The sequence below is a fragment of the Lycorma delicatula genome, chromosome 7 (genome assembly GCF_047948215.1).
Source record: "Lycorma delicatula isolate Av1 chromosome 7, ASM4794821v1, whole genome shotgun sequence".
In the NCBI taxonomy this organism is placed as follows: Eukaryota; Metazoa; Arthropoda; class Insecta; order Hemiptera; family Fulgoridae; genus Lycorma; species Lycorma delicatula.
The window spans coordinates 2,514,709-2,534,211 of record NC_134461.1 but is presented as its reverse complement, the minus strand read 5'-3'; the positions used below and the strand labels follow the sequence as shown (position 1 = coordinate 2,534,211).

The 19,503-nt window shown below is 34.5% G+C and overlaps 1 protein-coding gene across 1 annotated transcript in view; it reads right to left on the bottom strand.

The window, feature by feature from the left end:
* LOC142327859 (galactose-1-phosphate uridylyltransferase-like) overlaps positions 1-19,503 on the bottom strand; it is a 36,635-nt gene that overhangs the window by 12,615 nt on the left and 4,517 nt on the right. The window contains exons 3-4 of the mRNA XM_075371212.1: positions 4,067-4,164; positions 2,686-2,902 (exon numbers count right to left, since the gene is read on the bottom strand). Of these exons, the coding sequence (XP_075227327.1) occupies positions 2,686-2,902; positions 4,067-4,164 (315 nt within the window). The remainder of the gene's footprint in view (positions 1-2,685; positions 2,903-4,066; positions 4,165-19,503) is intronic.

Genomic DNA, 19,503 nt, shown 5'->3' with positions numbered 1-19,503 from the left:
AACACTGTGGGGATGAGTGTTGTTATGCAAAAAAAAACCACAAGATGACAGCATACTGTGACATTTGTTCTGAATGAATCGCCTACATTTCTTCAAAGTTTTATGGCACACTGCTGAAGTAATTGTCGTACCATGTTCCATAAAATCAACTAGAACCCCATTGACATCCCAAAAAACTGTAGATATAACCTTCCTCACTCACAAAGTTTGGTGGGTTTTCTTTGCCTTGCGTGGAGAACTGGTATGGCCCCAGGCTATTGATTGTTGTTTTGTTTTGGCGTTCACATAGACCACCCAAATTTCATCCCTAATCACAATTCTCTTCAAAAACCTTTCTCCTGCCACAACTTAGCGTGAAAGTAAGTCTAAGGCAGAGCCCATTTGTTTGGTTCAATGGATCTCTGTGAGCATTTTTGGAACTCACCGAGCACAGAACTCCCAGCAGCCTAATTTATCAATGACAATCTCTTACAAAACCATATGAGATATTTTCAGGAATTGTTCAAAAAATTCAGAGGTGGTGAATCTTCAATTTTCACGCACTTTTTGGTCAATTTCACTGACAAGATCATCATCACTCTCAACAGAAGGCCTAACAACTCTCTTCTCATCTTCATGGATTTTTGTTCTTCCATTTTTTAAATATCAGATCTACTGCCACACTACACAGTCACTCGTAACATTTGGGCCATACATAGTATACAACTGACAATGGATGTCTGCTGCCGAAACATTATGTGCCCAAAATCTTATAACAGCATGCACCTCGTATTTCATGAGATTTTCTATTGCAGCGCTCATGTTTTTAGGTTATAACAAGCAAACAGGTTAAAGTACCTGACTCCCACTAACTGGAAATGCACTTATTCAGAGTATGCCAATGTGTCAATGGTGGTGTCACCAACACAATTACTAATGTTATGCTACAACGGAGGCTACTTTCAAAATCACCCTCGTAATTTTCCGAGGACAATGCATGTTTAGTCTTCATATTATTAATACAAGTTTTAACTTCTTCAGTATCAACTGAAATTAATAATATTGATTCTTCAATAAAATTATTTATAAAGAACAGCATTGATTACAATAGATATTGTCACATGTTCATGGTTCACTCAGGATATTGAGAGACTAACAAAGATGACAATTTCTTACAAATACAATTTATAATTCTAGAAACATATAAAATAAAATAAATAATAATAATGACAATAATATATAACATAAAAAATTGGAATTCTAATAAAAAGACAAAATTTATTAACAATTAAATTATAAAAACCACAATACAGTCTAATTTACTAAAAATGTTTTAATGACTGCTAAAAATTAACATTACATTAATAAGATAACACTAGATAACACTATAATTCAATTTTTGCAAATATTATTACTTTACTGTTTATAAAAGAACTACCCTACACTTTATGAATGAATATAATACTGTCACTTTCATTTTTTACAGTTTACCAATAACTCACTGAACAACTTCTTGTATTCACCCACTGTCCACACTGGTAAACTCATGACATACTCTGCACTTGTAGTTACGACGTACTTACTGATATCGCTGTTATTACAGGTGCACTGAATACAACCTTGCAGAAATAGTGACTCTCTCTGCTGGTCCCTGGCACTATTTATATCCCCTGGCCTGCAGAACCAGTACCCAACCTGTCTCTTTAATTGTTAAAGCATAATATAATTTTCATTTTCCACAACTTTAAATTTTTGTGTAAGTTATTATTATGGTCCAGTAACCCTTCTGGTTGAACAACAGCTTTTAGAGGTACCAATGTCTATATTAGAAAGATTTTTTTTGGCGAAAAACACTTTCACATTAACATCAACAAGAGGCTTCTTGTTATTATTATCTACGGTATTAAAATATTAGCAAAATATAGTTAAAACTATGATGAAAACTAAAAACTACAAAGAACAGAATGTTAAATGGATCTGTTACTCTAAGAAAAGAATCCCTTTTAGTTCCTTCTGGATTTTTCTTTTCATTATTATCTTCTCTTTCTTTCTTTTTAACTGGAAGAAATTTGTTACTCTGGACTGTTACACTGGTCCTGTTATAATAGTATCAAGAAATTAATTAATATGTAATTGTGAGCTTCAAAATAAAAAATCAACAAGTTTATATTAAATAAAGTACTAACTAGTATGTATAAATTAAACAAGAACTGTTGAATAAGAATATATGATATATAATATAATATAATATAATATGTAATATAATATAATATATAATATAATATGTAGTTAAGTGCGATATACAATTTCAACTATTCTTCTACAATACATCAGTTGATTATTTCCCTTACAAACTTATATTGATCTTGTGTTGATGAAATCAAAATTAACAATTAACTACTACATGGTAACAAATTCTAAAACTCCTATGAGTTCTTTTGAGTGTTAATAAAAAATGTACGTGCACATAAATGTGTGCTGTATGTGCAGTCTTGAAAAATTGTGCAGGCAACAAAAAAGAAACATTTCCATTTAAACACGTATTACCAACTCCAGCTTATAGGAACTGTAATGGATTACCCTAAACAGTTTATCTATACAAACAAAATATTCCTTATGAAAGGTTTTGTTGTAATAACACTGCAAAATCTTAATATAAATAATAACATTAAAAAAATAGAGAAAATTAAAGAGATAATAACTTACCATGCCATCCCATTGAATATGGAAATGACACGTGAAACAAATTATCATACTTAATGGTTATTTTCTTCATAATATCAGCAAGAGCAGTTTTCTGTATAGCACTCAAATCTAGAAAGCGAAGGACATGTTTTTTTGGCAAAACCATTGTTTCATACGGCCATACTGCCCAAAATGGTACCACAACAACCCACTCATCATTCTGAATAACTATTCTTTCCTGTAAAAAAAGAGATAAATTAAATGCTACAACATTTAATGAAGTACAATCTTTTTATTCTTTAATAGCTAGATATCATTAGAAATGCTAAAAAGGAATTTACTAATAAAGACATACTGTCAAACGTTATATGCATCAGCAGCTATTAATTCGTTTTATTATAATAATCACATATGGTCAGAATATAAAGCATCAATTACTTTCTCTTAGTTTAAGTTTTTGTTTTTAAGATTCTTCTTTTTGCCATGATACACAATATTCATTGGCAGGTTTTTCTTATGAAAATACTTGACAGCAGTGTTCCCTCTAATTTTTAGTGACCTGTGTGTGTATTTTTTTTTTTGTGTGCTGTTCTTCAAAAATAAAAAAATCTTTGTTGAGCAATTAAACATTTTTTTGCATACAACATAAAAAAAATGATAAACAAAAAGCAGTCTAATATATATTACTGTGTAACAAATACCTATTAACCACTTAACACACAGCTCTGTGGTGTCCACAGCTGAATTAGATATAATTTAAAATTGTAATTATAATTTTAAAATTAAATACATTTAAAATCGGCATTAAGTGGTTAAGACATTTGAATGAAAAAAACTGGAAAAGTTTAATGATTTACCTTGTAAAAAAATAATCTGGTTTTAATTTTTTTCAACTGTAGGTAATTAACTCACTATTGTTTATTATTAATAAATTCTATGATTAAAAAAAAAATAATAATCACTTAAATAGTTAGATAATTAAAATATAAATAAATAAATATATATAAATTTTAAACAATTGATTGAAATTCTTGTTATTAAAATAATTATTATTAACTTATCTGCTAAGATCACTATAGTTTCTATGTTAGTACTGTTTACCTTGCTTAGCTTCATTCTTTTATCACATGTTGACACAATTTTGGAACCACTCCATTGTCAAAATTTATTGTACTACAACATAATGGAGCACAGTTTGTGATAATCCATATCAGTGTCTGATATTTCACAACCAAAATCGCATGATGACAAAGCTGTTACAAAAAAAGGTTATCCAATCTTATACCTCATCTTTTGGAAATCTTTCTTCTAAATTTTCACACAGTAAATTAATAAATTTTAGCATATCATTTTTATTTACTACAATATTCTGGTCAATAGCTTTTTGGAAAAACATGCTCACCTTACTGCTCCAGGCAATATTGCCAATACAATATTGTTCTTTAACTTTATTTATTTTTGCACGAGGAAATTGAAACCAAGTGGCGTTAGCTCCTGGCACTGAAAAATTACGCACAAAGTTCTTCCAAAATTGTATTTAAAATTTCTAAATTATTTTGAAATTCAATATTTTCTAATTTTTCTTAACAGAATTTTGGAATTACATAATCTTTATCTTCATTAAAGTATTTGGTTTGCTTGACATTTCTCCTGCCACCACCCCATTCGGTTGGTCACCCAAAAGCATAAGACTGAATGTTTGTGCCACAAACGGCTACTGAGCCTCGATACAGTTTAGCAACCAGTGTCCTAACTAGCTCCTAGAACTAACCTAAAAGCGTAAGCGGAATAAGCATGGCACCACCCACCACTTGCTTGCGTGTCCCACTGCCCACTTGTCATACATCACTAAAATGGGTAGGGGCGCACCCCGTCAACTTCTAAAACATATATGACTATCAATAATTAAATTTATTTCATCAAAGACAGCAATCTGCTGCCATACCTAGGCTGCTGAATGCCAGTAAGTACCTGTCCACCATTAAGCGCTTGGAGCTTTAATCTGGCTGGTAGCCAGCTATATCTCTCAATTAGTTTCCTACAACAGCACGGTAGAAGTCTTTTCACTTAGGCAAACTACTGATGTTGGTTGAACAAAGCAACCGTATCAAGGAATTCTCACATGATCCGACAATGCCACATTGGCTCGTTGCTTGTGAGTGGCCAATTTTCCCCTTGACCTCTAAGTTCCAGGGTGGCCTGAGTTCTGGCCCCACCAAGAGCTGGGCAACATGTATTGGTCCAGTCAAACAACATGTGTTTCTTCGACTGGACCTCCCTGCAGACACAAAGCTCATCAGCTGCCAGGCGAAACCGAAACAAATATTGGTTTAAATTGACATGGTTTGAGAGCACTTGGGCTCCTGTTGCTCTTAAAAACAATGGAGAGGCGTACCATCCTCCCAGATCCTGTATAAATCTATACAAGGACCTCCCCTTAGTCGTGGCGTGCCATTCTTGCTGCCATGCTTCCATTGAGGCTATAGCCTCCTCCACAGGCGAGAGATGGGCAACTGCTTGAAATTTAGAATCGGTGCATTGAGATCACCATTCCACTCTGGTACAAGCCTGGCTTGAAACCGCATTCCAAATACCTCGGCCACCCTGCCTCTTTGCAGTTTCCACATGGCCGCTTGAACTTTCACCACTAAATTGATTGGGAGAGCCTTTCCCAATATAGTGGTAGCCTCGTAGAAGGTTGCTTTAAAAACACCATTGCATACAATTAAGGCTCTGTGCTGGACACTCCTTAAATTTTGAATAAGGGCTAGATTTCTTTCCAATGTGCCCAAGCGGATGCTGCATACTTTCAAAGACACCTCAGTACACCATGTACAAATGACAACCCGATTGCCCGTAACCTTTTGAGCAATCCTCCTAAGCTTGTACATCACAGAGATGGTGTCCACCGCTACTTGCCTAATGTAGTTGCTAAACAGCAACTTGTCATCAAACAAAACACCAAGGTACTTATGAACTCGAACTCGGCTGATTACACAGCCTTTATACTTAATATGGGGATTACGACTGTATGATAATTTGCCTGTCTGCACCCTTGAGAAACATAAACTTCGTCTTGGGCATGGAAATCTTTAAATTTTGAATGTCCATCCAGCCCTCTGCGGTTGACAAATCCGCCTGCGCTCGGTCTTCCAGCTGCGGTTGTGAGTTACTACGAACTAACAGGAGACAGTCATCGGCGAAAGCCTGGGTTGTGACCCCTTCCAGAAATGTCAGTCCCAAAAATCCGTCGAATGCCAGGTTCCACAGCAAGGGTCCGAGAATGGAGCTCTGCGGGCTTTCCCTGGTGACGGACTTTTCCACAACTAGGTGCACATCCTTAAACAGAACCATATATCAGACAACTAATCACGTACCATGGCCTGCAAGGCTATGGGAACATTATGGCATTGCAACTCATAGAGGGCAGAACTCCAACACAGAGAAGGAAATGCTGCCCCTATGTTAATAAAAATTGCCAAAACATATTTACAGTTGGCACTTTCCACCTCGGCAAGAGCATTTTAGATGCAATCCTCGGTGCCAACTCCTTTCATGAAGCCAATACTGGTCTTGATTTAGAAGCGAATTCATATCGATGTTTTCCCAGAGCCGTTCCACAAGCAGTCTTTCAAACTTGCTGATCACCGGCAAGAGGCTGGTGGGTCTTTAACTGTTGACCTCACATCCTTTTGTGATTTTAAGAGCACCCTCACCAAAGCCACCTTCCAACAAGTCGGAAAGCAACCCCCAGAGTATCCAGAAACGCCTGGTAAGTAACCACAGATGTTAAAGTTTGCTGACAAACCGCATCGAACACTGAACTGCACATGCAATGGCTTTTTGGCCGGTAACATGATTTCGCTAGCTGCCAAGTGTTGCGCTACAACTCGCGCATGGAGTCTTACCAAAACTGAGTTTGGCTTCCTTGATGATATGAATGTACTCATTACGGGCGCACCGGTAGATCCTCAGAACGCACGTCATATACGATAATCCCCGTTAAGGGGCGACGCTGGTATCTTCTCCTAGCAGACCTAACTCCTGCACACAGCATGCTAAGGTCAGAGGAACACTACTTTTTTCCCGTTTTCTGCCTGCGTTTAACAGACTGTTCTCTGGAAGCAGCGGTCATGACAGCTCCAGACACTCTCCGATCAGTGGACTGGCCACTACCTAAGGGTCAGTCCATTAGCTGAGGCCACCAATCATCTGGCAATCAAGACTGGCATCGCAGCCAGTCTTGATGGCCCGGCCGAATTGTTCAGCTATAAATTCCACCTCCTCCCTGCGCTCCATGCGCCATTCCAACTCCTGAAAGGCAGCCGCAGCCTGTCCTGATCTAGGCCTCTTAGGTTATAGCGACCTGAATCTGGAGGTCTTGGACCACCACCGTAAGCGATCTCATAGGTTATAAGTCTATGGTCACTCACACTGGCCTCGAGGCCAGCCAGTCCAACTACCTGTACACTTAAGGAGATCGGCCGTCACCAAGGTGATGTCGATGTAACTTTCCCCCAGTTCGAAAGAGAAAGTTGGCGGTTGTTCTGGCTCGTTAAGCAAGTAGAGGTTCTTGGCTTCAACGAACTGTGCGAGACTAGCGCCTCTGGAGTCGGTGAGCGGTGAACCCCAGGCGGAAGACTTGGCATTAGCGTCCAGAGCAACCAGCACTCTTGCCCGGGAGACTGTCCAGAATCCGCCCCAACTTCGCCAACAAGTCATCGACATTACATCCAAGTTGGAAGTATTTTGACACCAGTCCAACATCAAGCGTACCCCTCGTGACTCGCACGATGGTGAATTGGTCGTCAGAAAACTGATGCATCCAGAAGACACCCAACGAGACCGAGCCGACTACGATCGCAGAGAGCGGCCGTTCCCCACGAGAATGAATAACATCAGCCCCGTGGAAGCCGACCACCCTATCGCCGACCGTGTACAGCTCCTGGATCAAGAGGACCTCTAGGTAATATCCTCAAGGATTCTCATGGCTTCATTGGTGGCCGCCCGGGAATGGTGCAAATTTATCTGCCCCAGGCGTAAGGGTTCAATATAGTGACGACCGTACTCGAAAGCTTCCCCCCAATTCAAGCGTCGCCATACGCCGTATTATGCTCGATCTTCGCCCGTGCTATTTCGTGCGACCTTCATTGTCTGCTCTGTCCGGCATCGAAGTCTTTCAACAAGGCACAAGAAGCGCAATTTGCAGGCGCGGTCTTAGTAGGACAATTAACTGCCCTGTGCCCTGCACGGGCGCAATAGCCAGACATCTCTAACTGTGCCCTACAACGGAGAGAGGTGTGACCAAAGCCTAGACATTTGAAGCACCGGGGTACTTCTGTATGGTCAGCGGCCCTGCAAGAGGTCCACCCAAGGAACAGCTGGCCACTGGCCACCAAGACCTGCCGGATTTTAGGCAAGGTCTCAATCACACAGTGGTTCTTTGAGGCTTCCTTCTCCTGCAACTGTCGGATCACCCTGGTTTCCTTGAGAAAGTCCTCAACAGCCATATCCAACACTGGATTTTGGCTGTGTATCGCCTTGAGGATTTCACGCTCCTCTGGCCTCGTTGCCCTTGGTAAATCATTCACCAATATTTGAAGCCTCCGTTCGGCCAGAAACTAAGCCTTCAGCCCGTTCTTCTTCAGAACGTCGGCCTCCAGCAGCTACTTCGTCTGCTGCGCAATTACGACCTCCAGGACATATAATTGTTTTCGTGACCCGGGAGATCTTGAACTTTTCTCTCCGTGGATCCAGGACCTTCTTCAGGGTCAGCTCCGTCATCGTAGATGAAGCCCCCGGACCAGGCGTTACTGGGACCACCTTGACGGTGGTTCGCTTAATTTTGTTAGTCGACTCCTGAACTGGCGGCGGGGACTAACCCGCTTAGGCCCAGGTGCGGCTGTTACTGCAGCGAAGGAGACAGGCTTTTTCACCTTCATCTACACCCGTTTTAAAGAGGTAAGGATTTCGCCAAGGACCCTCCCTGTTATCGGTTTGAAGTCCTGACTCCTTCCACCTTGCCAGATAGTCGATCAACGACCGAATCTAGGGCTCGGTTAGCGCCCTGGAGGCCCTCGCATTTTAATGCCAGATCAGAAACCATCAAAGCACACTTGGAAAGGTACGAGTCAACTAACTGTCGAAACTCTAAGCCACTGGGTTGGTCTAGTGGTAAACGCGTCTTCCCATATCAGCTGATTTGGAAGTCGAGAGTTCCAGCGTTCAAGTACTAGTAAAGTCAGTTATTTTTACACGAATTTGAATACTAGATCGTGGATATGGTGTTCTCTGGTGGTTGGGTTTCAATTAACCACACATCTCAGGAATGATTGAAATGAGACTGTACAAGACTACACTTCATTTACATTCATACATATCATCCTCATTCATCCTCTGAAGTATTATCTTAACGGTAATTACCTGACGCTAACCAGGAAAAAGAAAGGAATTGTCGAAACTCGACCGAAATGTGCGATTCCTTTTTTGAGTTTATTTTGGTAGAAATGGGTCACTAGTAACCAAATCCTTGGCTAAAACAACCACGTTCTCGAGGCAATCTCCCTCGGATTGCTCCACAGCAGCTTAGCAATGAGAAAATACACCAACTGCACTGCCAGGTACAACAGCTGCAATTTGAAAGAATCCTATCACCTATTACAAAACAGGTGGGCGTTTTTCGCTTAGTTATTCCGAGCAAGGCCACCTGTCCTTACGCAACCTGCTCGAAACAATCAAAGCTTAAAAGCTCCTACTATAGACCACTGGCAAGGTCGGAGCGAAATCGCTTCCCGAGCCTGCCAGAGGATCTGGAACTTTGCTTGGCCTCACAAACTACAAGGAATTTATAACAGAATTTAATATAAGAGTTACAATAATATTTGTTTTGGGTTCACAATTTATATCAGTTATTTATTTACTTTATAAGTTTCATTGTATTAAATAAAAGAATAAGTAAAAATGAATAATCTAAACAGAATAAATAAGTTAATAATTAATCATTTTATCTCCTTTATTTTTATATTAGAAATGGTAAAGATTTTTTAATGTACTTATTTCTGATATACTACAAAGACTCTTAAAAAAAATCTCAAGAAAATATGAGTCACGTTTTAATTTGAAACAAACTGCTCTATTACATGAAAAATCATTACATACATTGTTCTACGAGTAAAGAGACTTATAGTAAAACAGTGTAAAAATTTGAAAACATGTTTGGCTGTAATTGTAACACAAACACCAACAGAAGAAAAGTTAAAAGGTTAAGTTGTATTTTAATGTTAATAATGTTCTGAAATCTTCATCTTCTATATAATATATGATAATCAGTAATTTTATTGTAAAAATTAATTATCAATAAAGACATTCTATTCTATTAACTCTACTGCTTTTTAAGTGTTAATAGAATACTTATAATTTATTAACTGGTTTCTTCAGGCATTGACTGATAAGGATATAAGCCGTAAAATACCATTGTGTAATTATGCAATTCACTGGTGTGGTACCCAGTACTTAAGTTACTTATGGTGATCTATAGAAACCAGTTTATTGAAAATGCTTGGACCACAAATTATTGTTACTCAACATCCTTTTTTTCAATGATGCTAGATTGTGTGATACTTGTCTGTTGTCTTAACACCCTTCATTTGTTTTATTTACAATCCTTTATTAAAATGTAAAGTTCCTGCATAATTTTTGTAATAAGTAAATAGAATTTTACATATTACTAAAATAAACTTTCTCTACTGATTTTCGCCAAGATTGTCTTTGAACATAGGAATTGAATAAATCTCCTACAAATATGTGTTCCAGTTGATTACTACTTTCTTGGTTATATTTATCTGCCTACCACTGAATTCTATAAATGTAAGTTGGTTGGTTCCATGTATGTAAAACAATAAAAAAAGGGATTCATTATCCTTCTAACCATTAATTAGCACATAAGCTTTTAAACTGGTGATGTAAAGTAGTATAATTTCATATAGTGGCTTATATCCTTATATCTAAATATGTACAGCAAACTTCCTTTGTTCCTGGAGGAATGCTATGTCTGTTTAAACACGTTTCACAATCTCTTAATCTATTACATTAAAAAAAAATGAACTAAATTACATCACATCAAAGAAACAGAACCATAAATCAATGACCACTGACAGAAAATACAGACAAGTTTACCTAAGAAATTTTTGTTGCAGAAGATAACATTTTTAGTAACTTTGTTTTGGTGTGGGGGGGTGAAAAACATTTACGTTATCATCGCCTAGAAAACAAAAAACATACACTAGAAATTTAAAAACAAAATTAAAACTTAAATATGAAATAAAAAAAGAAAATAAAAAACTTAAAACTAAAATATTAAACAAAAAACATGCAGCTACTATCATCGCTAACATAATAAAATTTTAATTATAATCACTATCACAGAAAAACTTATCTACTGTCACAAATAACAACTACATATGGGGTATTCCATTTTAATTCAAAAAATGTTTTTCTTGAGTAATAGACTATTTTCTAACTTGTCAACCGGTAAAATACCCATTTTTGTCACTTTTTCCACGAGCTGTAGAATTCTTGTTACATCGTAGAGAGGATCAAAAAGGGCTTTTTGGAATGAGTAAACATGGAACTTCATCTTAGTGTACTCAAAATTCAATTTCTTACACAACCAAATCCTGTAATGTTTATTGAAGTTATATTTACAAATTATTATTTTTTCAAATTTTGGGCACAAAATTTGAAGGGCTTAAGGTAACAGGCCTGTTTTTTATCTTTTAACACTAGTAAAAATCTGACTGTTACTGAATCCTGTCCTTCATTAAAAAAAAAAATGGCCGTGATTTTGAAAATGTCTCATTTTTTGGGCCCAAAAACACACGTGGGACAGGTGGAAAAAATCTTAAATTTTTACAGCAGTACTCTTTACGTACTTTAAAACCACATAAAATTTGCTTTGTTACTCAAAGGGGTTGACAAGTAATGAGCCATCAAAACTGCTAAAAACACTGTTCCTTCTAACCGTGAAAAATGTAACCAAAAATACTGATGTTATGTATTTTTTCTGATTATAAAAGTCACAACTAAAGTCATTATAATGAATAAATTGATAATTAATAAATAGTCAATCACAAAATGACAAATAATAATTACAAAATGATAAACAATTCAAATACATTAACAAGATGTTCAATTTCCTTTTATCTTATTTTACTCCTCATAATAGAAGTTATGAATAAATCTTGCATTTTTGACAAAAACTTAACTAACATACCTTAGTGCTCCTGCCATTTTTTTTTTTTTTTATTGAATAGAACTGATAAGTCCTCATTCATCTTTGGTGTTACGTTGTGTCCTCTTCCAGGAGTTGACAGAAAAAGCTCTGAAAGCATGAGAATCTTTAAAATATTTTCCAGTTGAACCAATGTTTGATTATCCCTCAATGATTTCTTGAATGAAGTATTAGGACCCTGCGGATGGGAAAAGTCTATTCAATATTCCTCTTCATTTTCATGTATTTTGACTGCCTAAACACCACTTGCCACTGTATATGCAGCAGACATAATTTTTACATTTTGACTCTGGTAAACCTATAAAGCAATCAGAAACACTTATGTTCTTGTGTAAGTGTTTATAATTTAGAGATTGCCCAGACTTTCAGAACACATTTCTGTCTTGTTAAAACATAACTGTGAAAAGTTCTTGTTTCTGGGACTGTGATTACCTGATAACAAGAATTGAGGTATTCTTCAGTCTCTTGAACATCTTTACTAGGAGCAGAAAATAAATGTTAATATTGTCTTTGCAATAATTGTACATTTCAGAAGGTGCAACAATTTGATTGTTGACTGTCCTTTGAAGGCTTGCTTTAGTCACAGTCCTTTTTACAGTTCCACCAATACCATCACATGGTCCTCTCCATGGTATGAGGCAAAAAAATGCCACTCGGCTGCGATTTCAAAATCTTCTTGATGGTAGGACAAATTTATGAAATTTTTTTTGTTTTTATACTGGGCTGAGAAGCCATCAGAAAAATAAAAAAATTGTTTACTTGTAACTGTGTTTTTACTTTATTTATGACTTGCTTCTGGAAGCACAAGAACGATGTAGTATTGTGCTTCAAGTACTCACTAATCACACAGTAGCTTTTTTGGCTTTGCAATTTTCCTTCTTTTTTTAAATATATTAGAAATGGATGACTGCGGCATAAGTTTTCAGCAGTGATATTACTGGACTTTATCCTGTATCACAAAAGGAAAATTTTGAGAGAAGTCTCCTAATACAGTCACCCTCCAGCAAGTTTTCCTTTTTAATGTTGAGGATTAGCTTGTTTCTTTACTATAACATGATGCCTTTTAAGTACTCTTGAAATGGAAGAATTTGAGTAGTTAGTTCACAACGGTCAACAGAAACCCACTGTTTGAAGATAGTTTCAGAATCAAAATCATCCCAACTCTCTTGCAGTAATTTGAGCCCATCATTAGTGCCTGAACATTTTTCACACTGTGACAGCATGCACGTTTCATTTTCTATATCACATACCATGGTTGAAAGGAGAATTTTATAATTAAATTTCATTATTAGAGAAAATAACACAAGTTTTACATTTTGGTAGATGACACACATACAAACAGAGCGAGTACCTGACTCACCAGCCAGAACACAAAATTTAGGTCTTAAATCAGCAAATTTTAAATAACCAATTTTTAAATTATGTTATTCTTTGAAGGCTGTGTACAGTTCTTTTATGTTACATAAGATAAACCTTTTTAGAATATTAATTTTCTTCCCGTCAGCTTGTATTACAGAGACACAATCCTTCTTGCCTGGATCATTCGGCTCTGCTCTGCTCATCATTCTGGTAAAAATATTGGACACATTTAATAAAATTTATATCAATTATGTGACTGGGTTTCTTTTTGCCGGCAATTTGTGGAAAAATTCCACTTGCCTTAACTAATTGTTGGATTGACAGGCTAAATACTGACTAACACTAAACTCATACTGAATTTTTTGATTTGAATGCTCCAGCTGCTTGATAAGAAACTTTTAATTCTTCACTTTAATCAGCATAATTTTGTGGTAATAAACTGGTTTCTTCCGTAGAAATATTTAAATAAAAGGAATCATTTAATTTACTGGTAACTGACTGCTATTTTTGTAACTTTAATTTTTTAGAAATGGTTCCTTTGCGCTGCTTGATAATTTTTGAACCTTAATTGGAGAAATGCCAACTGCTGAACAAGTTGAAAAACTTCACAAGAAAAAAGCAGATAAACATAATCCCTGTAATAAGAGTTAAGCATGTACAGCAGGTTTATAAACAAAGCCTAGAATGGTTTACATACCCAGTGTAGAAAATGATGTGCAGGTTTTATACGCAAAGCACAGCTAAGCTTTTGCACCATGATTTTTGTAAAGCATGTAATTTTTTGAAGCACACACTACCTGTATATTATACATTAAGTTTGTTCATATATGAGGGTCAGTCAAATAACTGGGCTTTTGTCTTCACAGCATTGTCTTCCATGGTTGGTTACACAAAGTCATGTTATATTTTGTAATAAAGTTTCTCAGAAATGAGGGGTTCAGAATTTTCACTAGACTGCAAGGATAGTTTGAGGAAATGATATTGTCAGTATCCAAGTCTACAACACAGCTAGCAAATTTAAAGGAAGGGTAAACCTGTAGAAAATGAGCCAAAACAGGCGTTCAAGGAGAAGTGTGATGGATGATAACAATTCATTGAACTACGACCTCTCTTTTTCTGTTTAGCCTCTGGAACCATCGTAAGATATTACTTCAGAGGATGAATGAGGATGATATGTATGAATGTAAATGAAGTGTAGTCATGTACACTCTCAGGTTGACCATTCCTGAGATGTGTGGTTAACTGAACCCCAACCACTAACGAACACTAGTAACCACGATCTAGTATTCAAAACCATATAAAAGTAAAACTGCCTTTATTACGATTTGAACCTCAGAACTCTTGATTTCAAAATCAGGTGATTTGTGATGATGAGTTAACCACTAGACCAGCCCAGTGGGCTTGATCTATGACCTCACTGCAGACTATCAGCACCATATGATTGATAAAATTATTTTTAAGTGGTTATCAGTCTTGGAAATGCCTATTCCATTATTACAAGTATATCTGTATGAGGAAAGTTGCAAGACTTTTGACCACAACTCAGTAACAGGCCTGACAGGAAATTTGCAAAAAAGCTCCTCAATTAATTTCAATGAGAGAAAGGATTTTTTGTGTTGAATAGTAACGTGTGTTGAGACATGGGTCAATCATTACACTCCACAGTCAAAATTGGGAAGTATAGAATGGATAGGCTTGTCCTATAAAGATGAAAACATGGTCTTCAGCTACTAAAGCCTCACTACAGTCTTCTGGGACTTTTAAAGACAGTATTGCTCATCGATTTTTTGTATACTACAGCCAGTTCTTGGACAAAGTGAAAGCCATACACAGGAAACAAATGGTAGCCTGACTAGTCAATCAGTGATGTTATTTTCATTCACAACAATTCCAGGCCTCATAGTCATTAGCACTAAGGATAAACTGGATGAAATTTACTGAGAAATCTTAGAACAATACAGTCCAGATTTATCCATCTATGATGACTTTTTGCTTAGGCCATTAAAAGAGGCACTGAGAGGATAGAGTCCAAAACAGCAATGAAGTAATGGAGTTCATGCACAGTTGGCTTGCGACATCCTCAAACTTTTATCTAGAAAGGATCCACAAGCTCCCCACATGTTGGGAAAAATGTATAGAACTTCTAGACAACATAGAAAAGCAATAATTATGTTTTGTATTTCTATTCTGTACTAAAAGACGATAAAAACAAAAGTATGGTTTATATTTGACTGACCCTTGTGTAATTGTATATGCATTTTATTTTAACGTTATATTACAAAAATATCCGTTATCCGTTAAAAATATATGTTAAAATATAATATTTTAACATCCATACAAAAATGAAGCAAAAGAGCTTCTGCTTCAATCAAACACTGCATTTGCTAAAATCAATTTAGATGATTGAAAGTTAAGAAATATTTACTAATGAGCCCCCCAGTCTTGTTGAAAAGTAGATTTTGTCACTTACTCAATTAGGACACATGTCACAAAAAAAAGTTGTAGGATAAAAAATTAAACCAGTTTGTTCCTTCTTTTGGTAAAACCTTTTTTAGTTTATACGCTAGGTATTTACTTTAACAAAAAATTCAAGCAATGTAAATTAAAGCGAATATAATTGTGTATAATCTTCACAGAAACATTTTTGAATTGTTAACTGGAGGCTTAACTGTCTTAGGAGAAACAGTATTTTATGGTTTATATGCTGCTATGAATAATTTCTGGAAAAGATTTCAGCAGTCAAGAATTAGATCAAATAAAAGTTGAACATTTTTATAAACAGTATTTTTTGGAATTTTGACTTAGGGTTTTACTATCCAGATAATAAATAAGATCTGGTGCCTAGAGAAATACTGTGTAACTTTGCTTGTTAAGATAAAAAATATTTGGATTATAAATGAAAAGTGTGATATGATTTTAAAAATTCTGATTATTTTAAAGTACAGGTTAGTTAAAGTGTGCATGAACCGTAGGCATGTAACATTCTTTAGGCCAATGTTGCAACAAAAGACAATAGTAAAATGAAGAATAATAATTCTATATAGTTTTTCATTGAGATTGATATTTTATGGATACAAAAATTTTCTTTATTGTAAATGATCTAAATTAAAATACGAGAATTTAATATAAAGTATAGCTCATCATAATCATATCCACCAGAGTAAAATTCTATATAAAAAAAATCCAGGCAGATTTTTAACCCTTAAAATGGACTGATCTTCACCTTGCATCTGGAAGGTTCTGATTTCAAATCCTAATAATGCTTGGGGATTTTTGATAAGCTAAAAGTATTTCTATACACAGGGTTAAGCTTACCTAGTGAATAAGTTATTTAAAACAATTATGATATGTATTAGCTTGGCTCTCAAGAAGAAAAAAGAAATATAATTATTTAAGGAGCTGAGGAAAAATTTTGTTTCCATTTACCTAGCTAACTGCAGTTTTATTGAATATGCATTTTTTCTTAAAAAGTTGTCAGAGTCTAAATATTTAACCACCACCGAATTAAATATTATACAGTAATTTAAATATCAACCAATAACATACAAAAATATACTATTAAATTTTTTATATTACTAAAGATTAGGAATTTTTGTAAAAAAAATCAAAACCCATTATCAACTCTGCCCAAATGCTTAGTATGCGTTATATGATAAAACTGAATAATTGATTAAGTATAAAAGATTTATAAATTAATCACTTAATCTTGACATGAAAGACAAGATAACAAATACTAAAGGGTTAAATGAAAAATAAATAAAAATTATAATGCACAATTATTTTAATTATCAGAAAAGAAAAAAAATATACAAACATGCAGATTCTATAAAAATTTATGAAATATTTAAGGATAAATAAAATACTGTGCAAAAAATATAATTACTATAGAATGAAAAATTAATCATTAGCATATTTTACATTTACATATAATGGATAGCTGCATATATACTATATAAAATAAATTATCTAGTTGATATGAATTGAAATTGAAAACCAGGTCTCTTCTTTATTGAATGATGAATAAAATCAACCTGGAATGAAAAAAAACATCAAAATTTAGCTCAATAAATAAAAGATTTCTATTTTCATTGCGAAACTGCAGGGCTCAGTTTTAAATCTTTTTAAAAATGTAGTGGATACCACTTATTTAAACATTACAACTGTATCTCAGTCAGTCAGAATTCCTAAATCTAAACAAGATTAATTGAAGCCCTTACAGCACATTGCAAATTGATAATTTGCAACAACAGATTAGTGTATGATTATAATTATAACATAGAGAATATTCTCTATAGTGGAATAAAATATTCTTCTATAGTAGAATATTATATTACATTATAGTTAGAATATATTACTTAGCACATGTAAGCATTATTACTGGAATGTATTCCTGGAAATGCAGTAATTCTAAGAAATGTTATTATGTTGAAGGCTTTGTCTTTTGTGTAATTTTTATTCAGTGTTGCACTCACTTCATCACAATGACAATGTAATGAAAAGTTTCATTCTTGAACTCACTGTTAGCATGTACACATAACATTGTTTATTAAATTTATGTTGGGAAGGTATATCCAAAATAATATTACACAAAGAATATCTACATTTATAAATTTTATATGTAAATAAAATAAAAACTTGGTTTTTAAAAAAGAAACTTCGTTAAGGAAAGGCTTTTATATACATTATAAAACACATATATATATATATATATTATGCGAAATATGAAACACCAAAACACAGTAATTAGACTAGTTAAACTTACTATATTAATTTCTAAATGATTAAATCTCATCTAATTACTGTGTTTTATAATAAGCATATTATTATTTCATATAATATTAAATTTTATCAACACAGTGGTCAACATGGTAATTACTTATTTGATTATATAAATACATATATAAAAACATGCATGTGCACACACACACACACTTTTATACAATTCAACATAGTACGCACTCTATTTTACTGATTATCAATATCAATAAATCCAATTTAAATAATGTATGAAACAGAATTCAATGGTGGAAAGTTGTTTTTTAATCCACATTCAGTCTTGATTTTTAATTATAACCTACAAAACATTTTGATATTTAAACATTATTGTTAATATAGTCAAATTTAATCTTAACAATTAAATAAATAAATATATAAAAAGAAAACAAAAATGTGCATTTATTGAATTCTGTATCTGATTATAATATTTTTTCCGTCAATACAAGTTACATTATGAATCACTTAAATGTTACATACAGATATAACTGTAAACTGGAATAAAGCGATTACTCAATTTTGTACAGGCACGTTTAAATAAAAAACGGCACTAGATATTGCTAATTATTGTACAATACTTTTTGATTTAGTCTTTATTAATAGTCTTTCACTGAGTAGTCATTAATCAAGTCTATGGGGAGACTGATGGCCATTTGTAGAGCTTGTTCATAAACGTCAAAATATTTTTCAACACTAATAATGCTGAATTAAAAATTAACTGAAAAAAATTTATAAAACAATTTTTGACTCTTTTCTAATTAATAAAGCTTATAATACTAAAAGAATACAGAATGGCACAAAAATCACAGTTCATCGACTAAAACTAATGCACAACTAACCTTGCTGAACATTTGAGCTCAAAAATGTTTATGTCTGTACAGATGCATAGAATACTGAAACAAGAAGTTTTCTTTGAAAGCAAGAGTAGCTGCTTTAGAAGACATACTGAAGCAAATAGGTAATATTTTTGTTTAATTTCTCAAGCATCTTTGGTTTAACGGCATACATCGTATCTTTCAATAACCCTAAAAGGAATGGTAATTTTGGTAATACATCTATGAAAATCCATTGTCTTATAACTCTGATGTCAGACTTCTTCATTAATACACTAACAGCCTGAGGTACCACAGACTGGTCCAGCGTCATCAAGGTGGAAATATAAATGATTAAATTAATTTTTAGAAACGAAATAGCATATGACAAACTTCTAGGTTATTTCTATCCTTTAGTTAAGATCCCTTTTGTAACCGTTTCTTCAAAAAACAACAGTCCCAGCCCTCCTTAGTAGGTTATTTCAACCCAAACTGTCATAGAAAAACTAGTGATATAAACCAATAATAGTTTTAAAATGGTTTTCAAATTGTAAGGGTGGTAATGACTTTTACGCCACTCAAAATTGTGAGAAATAGTTTTGTGAT